The sequence below is a fragment of the Thermobia domestica genome, chromosome 2, assembly GCF_964235325.1.
Source record: "Thermobia domestica chromosome 2, izTheDome1.hap1.1, whole genome shotgun sequence".
In the NCBI taxonomy this organism is placed as follows: Eukaryota; Metazoa; Arthropoda; class Insecta; order Zygentoma; family Lepismatidae; genus Thermobia; species Thermobia domestica.
The window spans coordinates 93,990,999-94,006,475 of NC_137455.1; the positions used below are offsets into that span (position 1 = coordinate 93,990,999).

The 15,477-nt window shown below is 34.2% G+C and overlaps 1 protein-coding gene across 2 annotated transcripts in view; it reads right to left on the bottom strand.

Moving 5' to 3' along the window:
• Positions 1-1,563: 1,563 nt before the first annotated feature.
• Positions 1,564-15,477, bottom strand: part of LOC145674118 (DNA topoisomerase I, mitochondrial-like) — a 60,930-nt gene continuing 47,016 nt past the window's right edge. For both annotated transcript variants that reach the window (XM_081743943.1, XM_081743945.1), the window contains 7 exons: positions 14,990-15,214; positions 13,022-13,124; positions 12,488-12,636; positions 10,716-10,853; positions 9,322-9,521; positions 7,188-7,337; positions 1,564-2,832 (listed from right to left, as the gene is read on the bottom strand). In XM_081743943.1, coding sequence (XP_081600069.1) covers positions 2,730-2,832; positions 7,188-7,337; positions 9,322-9,521; positions 10,716-10,853; positions 12,488-12,636; positions 13,022-13,124; positions 14,990-15,214 — 1,068 coding nt within the window. In that variant the 3' untranslated portion in view covers positions 1,564-2,729. The remainder of the gene's footprint in view (positions 2,833-7,187; positions 7,338-9,321; positions 9,522-10,715; positions 10,854-12,487; positions 12,637-13,021; positions 13,125-14,989; positions 15,215-15,477) is intronic.

Here is a 15,477-nt window from a genome sequence, read left to right on the forward strand (position 1 = left end):
ATTTCCGAAACAGAAGAAAATGCCGTAACAGCAAACATTTCAAGCAGTACATCTGTAAACAGTTACCATCAAGAAACCAGAAAAACTCCACATGACGTGTACACAGACTCCGAAGATAAAATACACCCTACGAATGAAGTTGTGATCAGTCCTTTGGGGAAAGATGATGTTTTTGTTGGAATGTTTGTCTTGGTGACAATGAAAGATGAAACAAGTAACAAAGATTGTCGTCAAGTTGGAATCTGTCAAGGACTTCTGAACGAAAATAGTGATATGAGAGTTGTTCTTAAAATCTTGTGGCGAAAAGGAATTCGAACTACGCGCAAGTTTGGGAAGTATAATTCATATTCATGACGAGATTGGTAAACTGCTAACTCCGATTATTACATGAAAATTAAAGAATAATGTAAAGTTGTGTATCAGTTTAGTTCCAGAGTTAATGTTACTGAAGCATAAAAAGAATTGACTTTTGTTAATGATTAGTGTATGAACAGACCTACAAGTTTAATACTAAATCTTTCTACATTTTTCTGATATATATTTTTATTATTTTGTGTTTTTATTTCCTACACTGTACTACATGTGTAACTTTATATCTATTAACATTGTAATATTTTGTTCTTTACATAATATGCTTATTAAACGTGAAGTTGTTTTAAGTTCATTCGCACTGTGTAACATTCGTTACAGTATTGAACATTTTTTAAAATAAAAGCTATTATACTATGAAATTTCTGTTTGCAATATTCACAGCATCATACTTTCAGAAAAGTACACACATAATTGAAAACAAATTTTGATTTGGACATTCGCAGAGTTTGGCTTAACTGCATGCATCTGAAAGTGCATGTCCAATTGCTGTACGCACGTTACGACACACTTTTCACTATCATTGAGTTCTAGTATCATGTGTGTGTTACGAATTTAGTGTTTACTAAAATATAGAAACAAACGGTGATGTTTCAAAGCAGTTTGATATATCTTGACCAAATAACTACTTTACTATAATAATTTTTATTCGTCCAAATGTAACACCCGATACGATGGAATGGCCGTGCTCTTAAATGCGTTCCTATCTATGTATTCTTCAGTTTTCCAACTTACAACAGTGAATTTTAAAAAAAAGTTCGACTATTATCATATGGGCAAAACAACTTTTCTAATACTCATTCAAAAATACTTAAACCGAAATTATTTAAAAGCTAGTTTTGGGAAGCAATGTTTCATCAATTATTATTATATCAGTTACGTAAGATACCTGTTATGGTCATGAAGAAGACTATTTAGGTAAAAGAGGAAGTTCATGGAGGGCTATTGAAAGTAAGAAAAGTAATGCTAATCACGAACAAGATAATCAACAGGATGTAGCTCCACAATCAACGTTAGTTTCCTGAGAAGACATGTGCTGGAGAAGACAATAACTTTTTGCTCAAACGTTCACTTTTAGATAATCTTGGGTGCTTCTGAGGTATTTTTTTTAATGGATATTGAATATACATCTTATTAAATCAAGTAACATTTAAAATAGAGTACACGCAATGATCAGAATTAAGAAAACACAAATTTCTGAATAAATTTTATTTAAATATACATATTGATGAGATGACAAGTTAAAGGTGCTGCTGCAATGTGATGACCCCAGACTAATAAATGAACCCAGCCAATGGCCTTGCCCCAGAATAATTCCAGTTATACTTTCAAGTGAGAATACATTATCAGCAATCACACTTGGCCCACAAGACTTTATTCACTATTTATTTCTTTATTATCTCGTTTTCACATGTAACAAATACAATTAATTATACAATAATGCGTTCTTTTTCTTTCTTTTACTTCATTTTACTACTTGGGCATTTTCAAGTGGACTGCTTAATAATACCCACGCAGGCACAAACGCAATTATTCACACATTCACCCAAATATACACATACACACGCACATTCAGACGCAGATGGATTCTTTCTCTCTCTCTCACACACACACACACACACACACGAATTAATTCGTCCCTTGTGCAGATTTTGAAATCTCTTTAATACATAAAACTGTCAAAAATTATTCTGTTTATATCACAATACATGGCGCGTCTACATTCTTCAAACACAGTGTCCGGTATTCAAAAATGTTCACAAACTCTATCGGTTTGTTTAATATTTATATATGTATATATTTATTTATATATATATCTATATAGATTCACGGTAGAAATCACAATCTTTGCCGAGGTAAGTTCATCTAAAAGAAGTACAACAAAAACTAAGAATCACCACAATCACACAGTTGGTTCCATCTCTAATTAATGAAACAATTCAAACTTTATTCATATATTTATTGTGAGTATGTATCAATGATTGAATTAAACACTCACCGCGTCACGCAATTGCGTACCAACATGGGAAAGCGATACGCACCACTCGCACTCAAAATAACTTAATACTATCCACAAAATAAAAAACCCACGGTTTGCTAACTGGATCACAAACAGTCGAGGAATTCAATTTCATACCTAAAAAATATATTAATACTGCACACTCACTGTACATTCACAACATTTTGGTGGGTTGCTCTCTGCATTGCACTCTCACATAGAAGGTACTGGAAATACGATCTCGTTCCCTTTCTCTTCCGTCGTTCGTTACCTCCTCTTTTTCTCCTGATATTAAATATTACACATCACAGTCAATCCACTTCAATCAATATTCGGTTCCTCTATCCGTAATAAGTCAGCATTAAAAGACAAAATCTGGTCCAGCCATGTCAATAGCCCACCGGAACTTTTGTCGTTGAGTCTTATTGTAAATCTTCTCGATTGGAACATTATACTTCTTGCACCTTAAACGAAACATATCCATGAATCAGCTAAAATAATGCAATAGATGTCCATTATACTATACAAAGACGTGGGTTAGACATCATTAAGGTCCAACCAGGGATGTAATTGTCTTAAAACTAAACATAAAAAGATCTAGCAGATATTATATATATATATATATATATATATACCATGTTTTACTGGTATATAAGATACTCTAAGATATCTTACAAACTTTTTTCTAAGATAAAAGCTCAGATTACTGAAAAGAATGTAACCGATAATTGTTCAATTTCACTTCATTACTTACTGCCATGTTCATTTGTATTAGTTCTTTATTTACTGGCAGTGTATGAATGTAATATTTTGTTCCCTGACACTGAAATGTCTTCTTAACAGGAAATAAGAATTAGTGTTGTTTTCAAGTTCTTAGTTGTTATGTATTAGATAAGTATATTAGCATTTACAGAAGGTTGTTCGTGTGTTTCACCAAACATGATTTCCTTCTACCACGCACACAATGAACTCGCCGTACCTTGGTCAGGTGAGCCGTGAGCGTGTGCTTGTGTTTTCTCGCTAGGCCGAAAGTGCCGACAAAACTGAATCACATTCGGAAGGATTATTTTATAACTCTTTACGACGCAAAGTGTAGTGATGACCAGGAAGCAGTAAGAGTAAGGGTTGTACCATTAGCTTGATTTTAATCAAGAACGATATTGGCAAGTATAAGGATTCCACGGTCGCAGCTCTCCAACAAAGTTGACGAGAATATGACGGTGCACATAAGCCATCACGGAAGAAAACTACGCAGATTGATCACGCAAGAAAATCTCCTGACCCGAAAACAGCGTCGGCGAATCTCTGTTTCTTTGTAATTATCACCCGCACCTTGCGCCAACAACTGGATCTTAAAAAGGTGTTCTACGTTAGTTATCATCACTTTACAAACGCCCACCGACGGGAAGCTGTGCAAGTGAAATCTAAGGTGGTGATACGTAGCAACATTGAACAAGACGTAGGGGTACCTTTCCGACTACGGCAAACCAAAAGCCATCAACACAGACAAAGGCACGAAGCGATTCACAAAGTGGATCCGTGTACGCAAGGCTCACCGAGGCGAACTGAAGATTCGCGGGATGAAGAGCAGCAAAATCAACTTTCAGTACTACGAGAAGTCCTGAGGCCGACCTATGAGCAGGATTGCTAGAAACGTATGGAAACGATATTAACGAACCCAAGCTTCAAGTTGGTATAGGTGGTGGGTATTTGTGCAAGTTTAGCAAAAAGGCTATGAGACGTGGACCTACAGTATCTGTGCACCAAAAAAAGTTCTAGCCACTAGACCAAGGGAGAAAGCAGGATGGTATAGGGTTGCCCCAGTAACTTTTGGGATCATATAAATTTGCAAAATATATATGCGAACTGATTTATTGAAATTAATAATAACTGTAGTATTATATATTATGCGTATTTACACAATACAGATTGAGACCCTGCTTCACTGCAACTGAAATTAAAATTATTATTTCCGTGATGACAAATCTTATCACGTGTAGTGTAATAATGTCAAATCTTTCACATTTCAACGCCTTCACTTCAGTTGCTCTGTAAAAGATGAATCACTGGGCCGAAAATCGTTTTGATATCTAGAATATGGGCAGGAACCAACCCCTTTTGAAAATTATTTATAACTTTTTATAAAATACTTAACCAATTTCCATGAAATAAACATCATTTTGTTCCTTACAACAGCAGAATTTATTATATGGTATTTCATTTATATCATTGCAGATATCACTGGCAGACTATTAACCTAACCTTGTGTGAGTAAGCTCAACTATCCGTGGTACACGTACAGAGATGGTGGCAAAGTGACAGGAATCTCGTGCCTGGGTAGATGAAGACCATTGAATTTTCATTCACGGAAACTACATTCTCCCAGGAATTATAGCCACAAGACTGTGATCATCGGTTGAAGTGTGGGGAGATAATACTTGCTTGGTTTGAAGACTAGTCTTTTCGGTAATATCCTGTGCTCAGGTCAAAGTATGGGCAGCATTGCATCTACGAAAATTTGTGGGTTCATACGTCTTTCGTGACACAATGAACACAGAACGGTACCTTGCTATGCTTGAAGATAAATGTTCATAGTATTGTATTCACGTGGAACAATAACAACGCTTTATTCTTTATGCAAAATGGGGCCTAGCCTCATTTCTTACGTTCTGTCCGTGCGTGGCTCCTTGAATGGCCAGCAAGGAGTCCCGACCTAACGCCCTGCGACTTCTTCTGGGGGTAGGCGAAAGAGGAAGTTTATTGCACAGAAACTGTTAACGAATTGGAGGAGCGAATTCACCAAATTCATACAAACGTAGCGCTGGAGTACCTGCAGAAGTCTGTCACAAACATTCTCAATCATTTACGAAAACTGGTGGATAATGGTGCTTATGTGGAATCTGGCAACGTATAACAATTCTACCATTGTGAGGAACAAAAACATTTTTGTTTCAAGAAAAATAGTTATTTAAAAAAAAATATATATATATATATATATATATATATATATATATATATATATATATATATATATATATAAATCAGTAGGAAGTTAATTCCCGTCCATCCTGTACAATTTGTACCCATACATCAATGTATTAATATGCTAGTTTCACCGCTCTTATTCTGATCCAGTAACCAACCTGAACTGAATATCCTCTTTACTACAGTGAAATCTGTCTATGTTGGCCACCCATCGGTTCCATTGCGAACTGGTAACTTACAGAAAATTTACTTTTGTAACAAAAACTATTATAGATTGTAATAAGCACTTCTAATGCAGCTACTAATTATTATGTATGTTCTAGGTTGTATCTTATTAATAACAAATTTTATTTCTGCAATATATAAAAATAGCATATGAAATAAATGCCTATCTTAGTCATTCGCACACTATGTTTTATATGCACCTACTTTCAACATGTTAATTAGCTATAAAACGCAACGGTACATTGTTTTCTCTTTTCTTTCCTCCACATATGACGACAAATTAATAATAAGGTAAAATTTCTGTTTCAGAAAATACTCATAACATTCACTCTATCCACTCTCTCGCCCGCCGCTTTCAGTAGAGAACCACCAAAATCAACCGATTTTGCATATGAAAAATGGTTGTTGAACCAGCAAGTAATGAAACTAATTTGTTTCACTATCTTATGTATTTTTCTTTTTGACACTTCGCAACATTATCCTAATTGTCATTTGTTGCGAATTTCCTGCAAGCTCCCCAAGAAGAAAATGGATTCGAAGACATGACTAAAACAAAGGACATCTCAAACAGTTTGCTCTAAACCACGAACAGTTTTGCAGTAAAGAATATACGTGAAAAGTTTTAACGGCATCAATCGATTGATACACTTGCCGGCAATTGTCATAAAAGAAACAAATAATACAAACTACTTGCTGTGTTTTTAGATACACTTGCCGGCAATTGACATAAAAAAAAAAAAAAAAAAAAAATACAAACTACTTGCTGTTTTTAGAGAAGTTACCGTACTTTCAATGGACAAGTTTTCCTCTGACCTCCTGGAACACCCAACAATAAAATAGATTCTGAAAGGGTTTGCATAGGGGTCCAATATACAGAGGTGAATTAAACATTCACAACATAAGAGCATCGTGTGGCCAACTTACAGAGCAATAAATAATGTCTGTCTTATTGTATATCGTCGTCTGAGATTCAATACTGCGTAAATAACATTTCACCAATTTTACAGGAGACAAAAAACAGTTTGAAAACTAGCTTTAGTCTCATTACACGCGGTATTACTTTGAGGGAATAACTGAGCCATAAGTCGTGATACTGGTGTAGTACTTAACCAGATTGTGCGCCATCCTATACTGATTCTAATCGTATCAAAAACTCAAATTCGCCAAAACTGGAGATACGCGGTGCTGAATCTCAGACGACGATATGGTCTTTGGAGATTGCGGGACGTTCAACTGCAAAGGACTTCATGATTCAAAGAAAGATTATTTTAAACCATATGGATCTGCTCAAAAGTAAGTTAAATGAACCGTACTTTGTGTGTCTGTGCTTGTGTTAGGTAGTATGTGTATTTCAACTTCCTTTTACTGCACTCAGAAAACTGCATTAGTGTATATTACGTATCAAAAGAAACAAGATAATGTTGTCCAAATTTGTGCGTACATTGCAGTAATTTTTCTTGTGCTGTATCCTAAGCCTTTTTCCGGAAAGAAAAGCAGATTCCAGACTGCTACCAACACACGTAACTATATTCCAACTAATACCTCCTCCTTGCAATTTTACAATTACTTAGAAATCGACAAAACAATGTCAAATCACATCGGCGCTTACCATGCCACTGAGATACGAGGGTCGAGATAATTCAGCTTGGAAGTTCCTAATGCAATCTGTTTGTTTTCTTCCTTATCAGTTGCTTGAACTTCCAACTTCGTTAGCTGATCCTTCAGCCTTTCAACAGCTTTCTTCTTCTTTTCCATCACCCTACAAATAAAAATATAGCATTAATAGTAATATCTTTCATACAGAATACTAACGCTACTGGGACTTCAATTACACATAGGACATACGTTGATTAAAAATTAGTACAACACTGTTATTCGTGAAAGATGTGAGTACAACACTGTTATCCATGAAAGCCACAAACGTTCAGCAGATGAAAACGGAAGATCAGAAGGACAATAATGGCAAACGGGAATCGTTGTCTTATCCAGTCAATTACTGAAGTGTCGTAAAATAAAGATTTCAAGCAAGGTATTTATGAAAAGTGGAAATAACGTGCGAGGATCAAATTTGAAGTGCAAGTGGTCGGAACGCACAGACTTTTTCTGGGACTGTGGGAAGTATGTATTGACGAATAAACCAAGGCGATGGGTGTGTTTCTTACGGCAAAGATGCTACTAAGAAAGATTCCAAAAATAATAACCACACAATTCAGATTCTTTGATTTTTGTTGGGAGTGAAATGCCAATGGACTGTGCGTGACTGAGCCGCAGAAGTGGACGCATGCATTTTCACATCCTGCGGAAACACTTTGGGCTCCGCGAAACTGCAGTGCATTGAATACTCCATCATATCACCAATGTGAAAGAACAGGAACATTTTGCAGTCGCAAAAGACGATGCACCGTTACGAGAGGGAAGATGACAACCTAATTGGACAGTCCACGGACGAAAGTTTTGCTCACTCGTACGAAACCATGCTTGACGAGGCAATTCAATGAATGAAAGCATCTGGATTTTTCTCTTCAAAGGACAGTGCGTCAAGAGCATAATGGATGTTCGAATGTGTTCATCGTGGCATACGATATCCATGGGATAATCTTGTACGGGCAGATGGTTGATGCAAGCTACTCGTACTACTGCAATTTTTTTACATCATCTTACATGACAATGCCACGTGTTACACACAACTAATGCTATGCAAGATCTGCATAACTATTATATTATAGATAGAAGTCCGTATTCTTTGAATGAGTCCATCAATTACGATCTCTGTGCCGAGAAGCATTTCGCGGGAAGACTACGACACAACAAAAGCAATCATCAGTGACATTAACTGGGCCTTGCGAAACATTGACATAGACATGTTGACTTTGTACGACGCTTTCCATAGCTGTGGTAAACGGTTGTAGACATAGAAGGTAATTAGATTACAGTACGCTAAAGCAATTTAATTGGTATGTATAGTGCCAATAAAGCAAAAATAAATTATTTTCAAATGGTCATGCCGTCTTATTTAATATTAGAAGAAAGCACAATTTTTTATTATTTCTGAAATAATCATTCTTTCTGTTATTCGTATGCCGATTGTTTAAGATAAGACACCGAGTACTAACATGTATTATCTGTTACCGATACTACCTCTTCCTCTCGATTACTTTCTGGTTTTTCCTCTAGCACGTTTTGTTTCCTAACGCTTTAAGCCATTGGCAACTTTGTAAAAACACCATCTTCTACCATGTACACAAGCGATACTACCGCTTCAGAAAACGGGAGCCAGCACTTGGTGGTACCGTAGTCCAAACCTAACTTTGATGACCAATAACTAGTGAACCAAAGCTATGCACATCGTAATATTTCATACCAAGTTCACATATTTTAGGCTCGTAAAGGTCTACTATCATACGAAGTTTAATCAAGATCAAATTAACTTAATCGAACGCATTTTAAATAATTTTCTTGATTTTACTTAGCTCAAACCGAAATTTGATAGCCAATAGCTCGGAATTCAAAGGTTTGCATACTATGAAATCATATGCATGCTAAGCTCCTCGAAGTCCATCACCATGCCAAGTTTGGTCAAGACTGAATGAGTTTCACTGACAGCAAGCAATATGTAACACCCTTGTAGTTGATTTTTAAATAAAATTAAACGAGGAACGTAAACTTCCCTATTAACAAATTGGCCTAGTATTTTCTTTTTCTAACTTTTATTTTTATTATTTCTATTAATTCATCTAACTTACATCCTTTCTTTTTGAGATCCTCCATTCTTGTAAGCTTTCTTCGCTTGTTTGTACTGTTTCTCGGCTTCTTCTATCTGCTCTTTCTTCTCAGTGATCTTCTTGGTCAAATTTTCCATGGATTTTTCATGGGTCTTTGGTACTGAACGCTGATGGTTACAAAGGATGGCAACAGCACGATTTGCTCTGTTGTAGGACAGAATCTGAAATGAAAAATACAGAAAAGCTAGATTTAAGTTCCTGAATGAAATTTTACTGCCAAGTCGTAAGTGGTCAAAAACAAAGGAAGCACATCGCAAATGTGAGAAAATCAACAACGACTAATACTTATATGATAATCTGTAAACAATAAACATGACTGAGCATTCGAGTAACAAATGCCATAGTTCGAATATAGAAATTACAAAGCGGCCGGTTGTGCAACACTAAGTCATTCATAATTAGAAAATGTACTAGATTCACTTAATCAGGATAAACCTTCCCTATCCTCATATCCCATATGAACCACAAGTTTGATATGAAAATCCACAGGCTTATTTATTTATATGATTCAGTGCAATCTCTACGAGGATCTACTTCTGATCACAGTCTCATTAGTAAGATATATTAAATAACAGTACTAACTTCTTTTTTGTAAACGTTAATATTTCTGTACTACTTATTTATATGATACCACGAACATTGGGCGCAATGCTGGTTAACCTCAATACTTAGCATATGATGCTTATTTATATTAAAAAATATATATATTTCACAGTATTTTCTCTTAGCATTTACGAAATTAAATGGTAACTTAATATATGTACACCTGTCACTCTCTCTCAAGTTACACAAATTATTAAGCACTGCTTACTCAAGAATAATTAATTTTTAAGATCTATGAAGAACAAGATTAAACGAGAAGCATTTAGTTTCTAAATTTTACATTTAAAATTTAGAATGTTCACTTTTATTAAGTAAGCTTACAGTAAGTTCAGAGTTTGGGGGGAAGTGGGAAATGCCCCCTTTTGAGTTTCTGAAGCTCCATTTCAGCACAGAAATTGTTGGTTCAATTTGGAATTCGAACTATTACTCCCACTGAAATCGATCCTTAGCAAATTTCGCTAGGAAAAAGTAACGCACTTGCTCTTCAGTTAAATTGGATGCCAGTTCACGACAATTAATCTGAAGTTCATTGCTATTACTTTATTTGAGAGAGGTACTTAAAATTTGATCCTGGATCAATTTATCTCTACGAAGCATTAAGTAAAGGATGCACAACGAAATCTGATAATTTAATAAAAGCAAACCTGAAATTGTTATTCGAAACTGTCTTTAGGTACGACATTCGCTTTAATTAAATATGGATATAGCTAACATTTAAATAAGAATAAGTTCTGAAGCAAAATAATTCTTACCTTTGCAGGAATGTTATCATCTGGATTTGTTAATAAATCTAACTGATTTTGCAGGGTCCAAGAAGCGTTGAATGTTCGGAAAACTTTAGCAGTTAGACCTTCCATTAGCTCATTAAGATGCTTATTTAGAATACTAGTCTGTAAAAGAAGACAATTAGTTAACACGCTGCACACTTAATACACAATGATATTAGTAAAATAAGAACTGATTTTCAAGTGCATAAATGAATTACTAAAATGTATGTATAATATTGTAGGAGCCTATGAAAAATTAGTTTTTCCAAACAACAAGGCTTTATTTATTTATTTCAAGATTTAAATGTCAAAACACAATTAAATGATTTACAGATGTTTAATGATTATAAACTACAGTAGTTTGGAATGAATGAGATCCGTCTTATCTTATGAATGTTCTCTGTTTGCATACATTTTACTGCAACTTCCACAGTGGTTTGATGTAAAATCGCGAATAACGGACCTTCACAGCATGAAGCTATATAAAATGTGAACCGACTGCTTAATGCAGGATCAGAACACATTTTTCCAGTAGAACTGAACCGGAGTCTGTCGCATCAGTAGCAAATATGGTATCCGATACTCTGTCTAAAATTGTGTATTAACGAATTCCTTGTGTAAAACTAGAAACTACTTGAGATATTCAAAATATTACAGCCGAACAACGTAACAGACAAGTGTACAATAATATTACCAGAACTAACAGGAAAAATAACATCACAACTATAGCACTCACATCACTGAATATTTTACGTACTCAATCCTCATTCTAAATTACAGCAGAGCCCAGAGTCACTGACCATGAGTTTTATATCATGCATCTTTAGTATGCACATTACTTCCTACAACCTCAACTCATTGCATTAAATCGGAGATTTCTTGTATGTATCATTAAATTTATTGCATCAGATTATTTCTTTGATATTTATGCTGATCTAAAATAAAATTCGGTATAAAGATGAAGCTACTGTGCACATTCTCCGATTACACTAGGTCTCCTCCTTTACTTCGGGCACTGTAAACGAATTCATCTATTTAAGGGAATTATTATTTTTTTCAACGCCGTGACATTGCACATGAATGCAAGAAAGCTTCGAGAGTAGGAACCTTTTAAGTACATGAATCAATAATATTGGTACCTTGTGACCTGGCTTAATAATCAGAGAATACAGAAAACCAAAACCTATATTCTTTCAATTGATATAAATATGTTTTATTGTTTATTAATTGCTTCAAGATTCTTAATTGAATACACTGCAAATAAACCTAATAGGTTGGTCACCCTTAAAGAAATTTCATTTTATTTACTATTTTCTCACTCTTGACTCGCCAAATATTCACTACAACAATTAACTGTAACATGATTCTAGTTTCTACAGGACAGTAATTCTTCTTTTAATTCTAAAAGTTTTTGCATTGTTTCGACAAAGATTACACATTATTCATAAACAATCTTGATTTGATTATATAAAACTTTTCTTTCTTTTTTAGTGGATACCTTTAAGCTTTTAAAAGTCTAGTCTGTCGCATTTCCTACAAAGTCAAAGTCGCACTATGAAAGTCGACCTATCCACTTGGTGATCAAAAGAAAACTCTTCGATAAAACATATAGTACGATCCAATGATGAGTACCACTACTATTAGAAAAAACTTTTACATTCAGGACGAAAGTCGATTATAAAAAGAAATTATGGAACACAATTACTGAAACTATCACTACATATCTTAGCCGCAAATTAAGAAGAACATGCACTTACATTTAGACGATCAAATAAATCATCTCCTGGTCTTTTATTTTCCATAAAAAGCTGCAAATTCTTAAAAACTCTTTTCTCCACCGGGACTTCATTGACGTATCTAATGGAATCCTTACCAAGGAAATCAAATGCCACAACATATTGCTTCCCTGTAAGCAGCCGAGTAGTTTAAATTAATTAAATAGCATATTGAAACATAATTATACTGTATTTTTAAAGTATTTTTTCGGTACTAACACTCTTCTGAAATTACAATTTGAGTTGAGTAAATTAAATCACATTTTTATAAAGTAATAAGTCGAAAACACCAAAGCACTTGCATCCTTTCTGATTTTTTTTCTTTCTTTCTTCAAAATCTATATTTATGAGAACATCTGACATCCACTTAATCAGTTTAAAGAGCAACCCTCGGATTATATGCAGTACACAAATCTTACGAATGTTTTCAGCCATCTTCACTTGAAATATCAAATAATAAATGTTTTATTCAAATGTGCTACAACCACGTACCGGTATATTGTTAAGTCAACTTACCATCTTTCTCTTCATGTAATGTGATATGTTCAACACGTAAAGAACAGCAACCAACAGTGTCAGCTTGGTCTTCATCCTTTTCGTTACCTGCTCTTAATGCCAACTGAAAGAATAACAGGATGAAAACTATATTAACGAACGGACCTAAACTTTCAGATATTGTAAACTACAAATATGGAATGTCACTTAGCACGACCTCATTCAAACATGCCACAACTTGTTCAAGATATGTATTTGGTAAGAATGCAATTTGTGTTTGTCAGAAGAAGACTGATTAGTCTATAAATACAGCTAATTATTATTTCATAAATATCTATCCTCACGGAGGAGAGGATTAAAAAAATATAAGTACGTTACCATAGTCACAGTATTTGATACTAAAATACTTTTCAAGTTCAATGCCACACTTACGTTTTTACTGTTGTCCAAAACATAAATGTTTATGATATAGTAGCGTCTTTAGTATGTAACACTGAATAATAAATGTGGTATTTGAAGTTTTCGGTGAAAATATACAATATTACATTCTTTATTCAGTGTTGCACAACGTACGTTAGAGTATACAAAATACAAGCTTTGGTAATCTCTACAACAGTAATGAAACAAGTGTGACTGACAATTCAATTTACATCTAAACCACTTTAGTGTATAATCCTATGATCGTGGTAAGATGTTTTTCAAATGAACAGAAAAAAGGTTACAAGGAATTGAAAATTTAACTGTTTTTCAAAGGATTTTATTTCGTAAAAGTTTTTCCGATAAATATACAGACAAAGATCATAATGCTGTTTACAGCAATTTATCTCAAACCATTTGGGAGATATGAAAAAGGGTAAAATTTAATATATCGCTTAAAATGGCATATTTCTGGTAACTTTCTGAAACAATTTTTACTTACTTTACTTGTATAACATTACAGCATTCACTTTTGATAGGTGTAATTACAAGTTCCCGGAATTACAGAATTTTAAGCAGTGTTGCAATTTTAACAGTTTTAAACATATCTCCAGAAAGGTTTGCAGCATCAAACTGGCGGCATTGGATCTTTGTATCTATTGAAAATCACCCATGCAATTGGATGAGGTACTTATCTAAGCAGTTTTTCGAAACAAAGTGTTTTGAGAAAAGTCAAATTTTCAATATCTTGTAACTTCGTTCGTATTTATTCGAAATCCATCGTAACATAATCATAGTATTAGACACTAAAGTACTTTGGATATACATTGCCCAGTCTCTCTCACTTAACGTTACTACTGCTGTAGAAACCACAAAAATTTCTTTAGTTTACAATACTGAATAACAAATGTAACATTGTAAGTTTTCGCTTAACATGTAGATTTGAAAGATGCCGTATGTAACGGTGCCGACGTATTGCCATTGGAAAAATAAAACTATATTGGGTTGGCAACAGTGTTAACCGTGTACTATCACAGAGTATGTTAAACAAGCCGATATTTGCATGGTAAAAAAAAAAAAAAAAAAAAAGCGTGTTTTGTCCGTTAGTTTGAAAGTTACAAGGGCGTATCAAGTAGCCAACCGTATATATCAGTGAAACATTATATCGATACTTCTGTTAACTAAATGTATCGTTTCACAACGCAAATAGTTCGTTTTAAAACACATACAGATACTAATAGTTCATTTGGCCATTTTCTAATATATATAAGATACAAATTACACAAAAAGTCATTAAACATTAATAATTATTTTTAAATATGTGAACTAATGAAATTTAGTTTTTTTTTCTCTCTCAAGAAAAATGAAAAACGAAATTTTGTATGAATAACTAGATTTGGAAATTATTATTACTATTATTTGGAAGCATATACCTAGGTTTGTGAAGTTCTTTTTGACAAAATTTTTCAGTTACCCAAAGGAAGTAAATTCATGATTCAACTCTTTTAACATAATGAATAAAAATAAAATGAGAATAACACAGAAGATAAATATGAAACAAATTAATCTCACCTTATCAATGAAGTACAAGGCAACAGCTCTCTGACGAATTCTCATTTCTTTTGATTTCCAATCTTCACGATATTCTTGACGAATCTTATCAATACTCTTGGCAAGTTTTCTGGCAGTTTCATATTTCTGCCAGTCTTTTTCTCCTTTCAATTTGGACGAAGGATTCAACATCACGTACTTTGTTTGACCTTGTACATTTTCAGTCCATGATGCTAGCCAAGTAACCTACAAGTAATTAAAATGAACGAAGGTAAACAATAAGATATGAATAACTTATAATAATAATATAATGTGTACACCTGAATTAGCAAATTACCCTCCGTGTTACTGCGATCAATATTTTGCGTTCGTCTTCCTGCGTCTTTAATACAGAATTCATCTGAGTTCGAAGGTCTCGCATGGGTATCTTAGTGAAACGCAACACCCTTTCCCTCCTTTCTAGGTTAAGAATATTACTAAAACAAAAAAACGCTAAAACATGTGTTGAA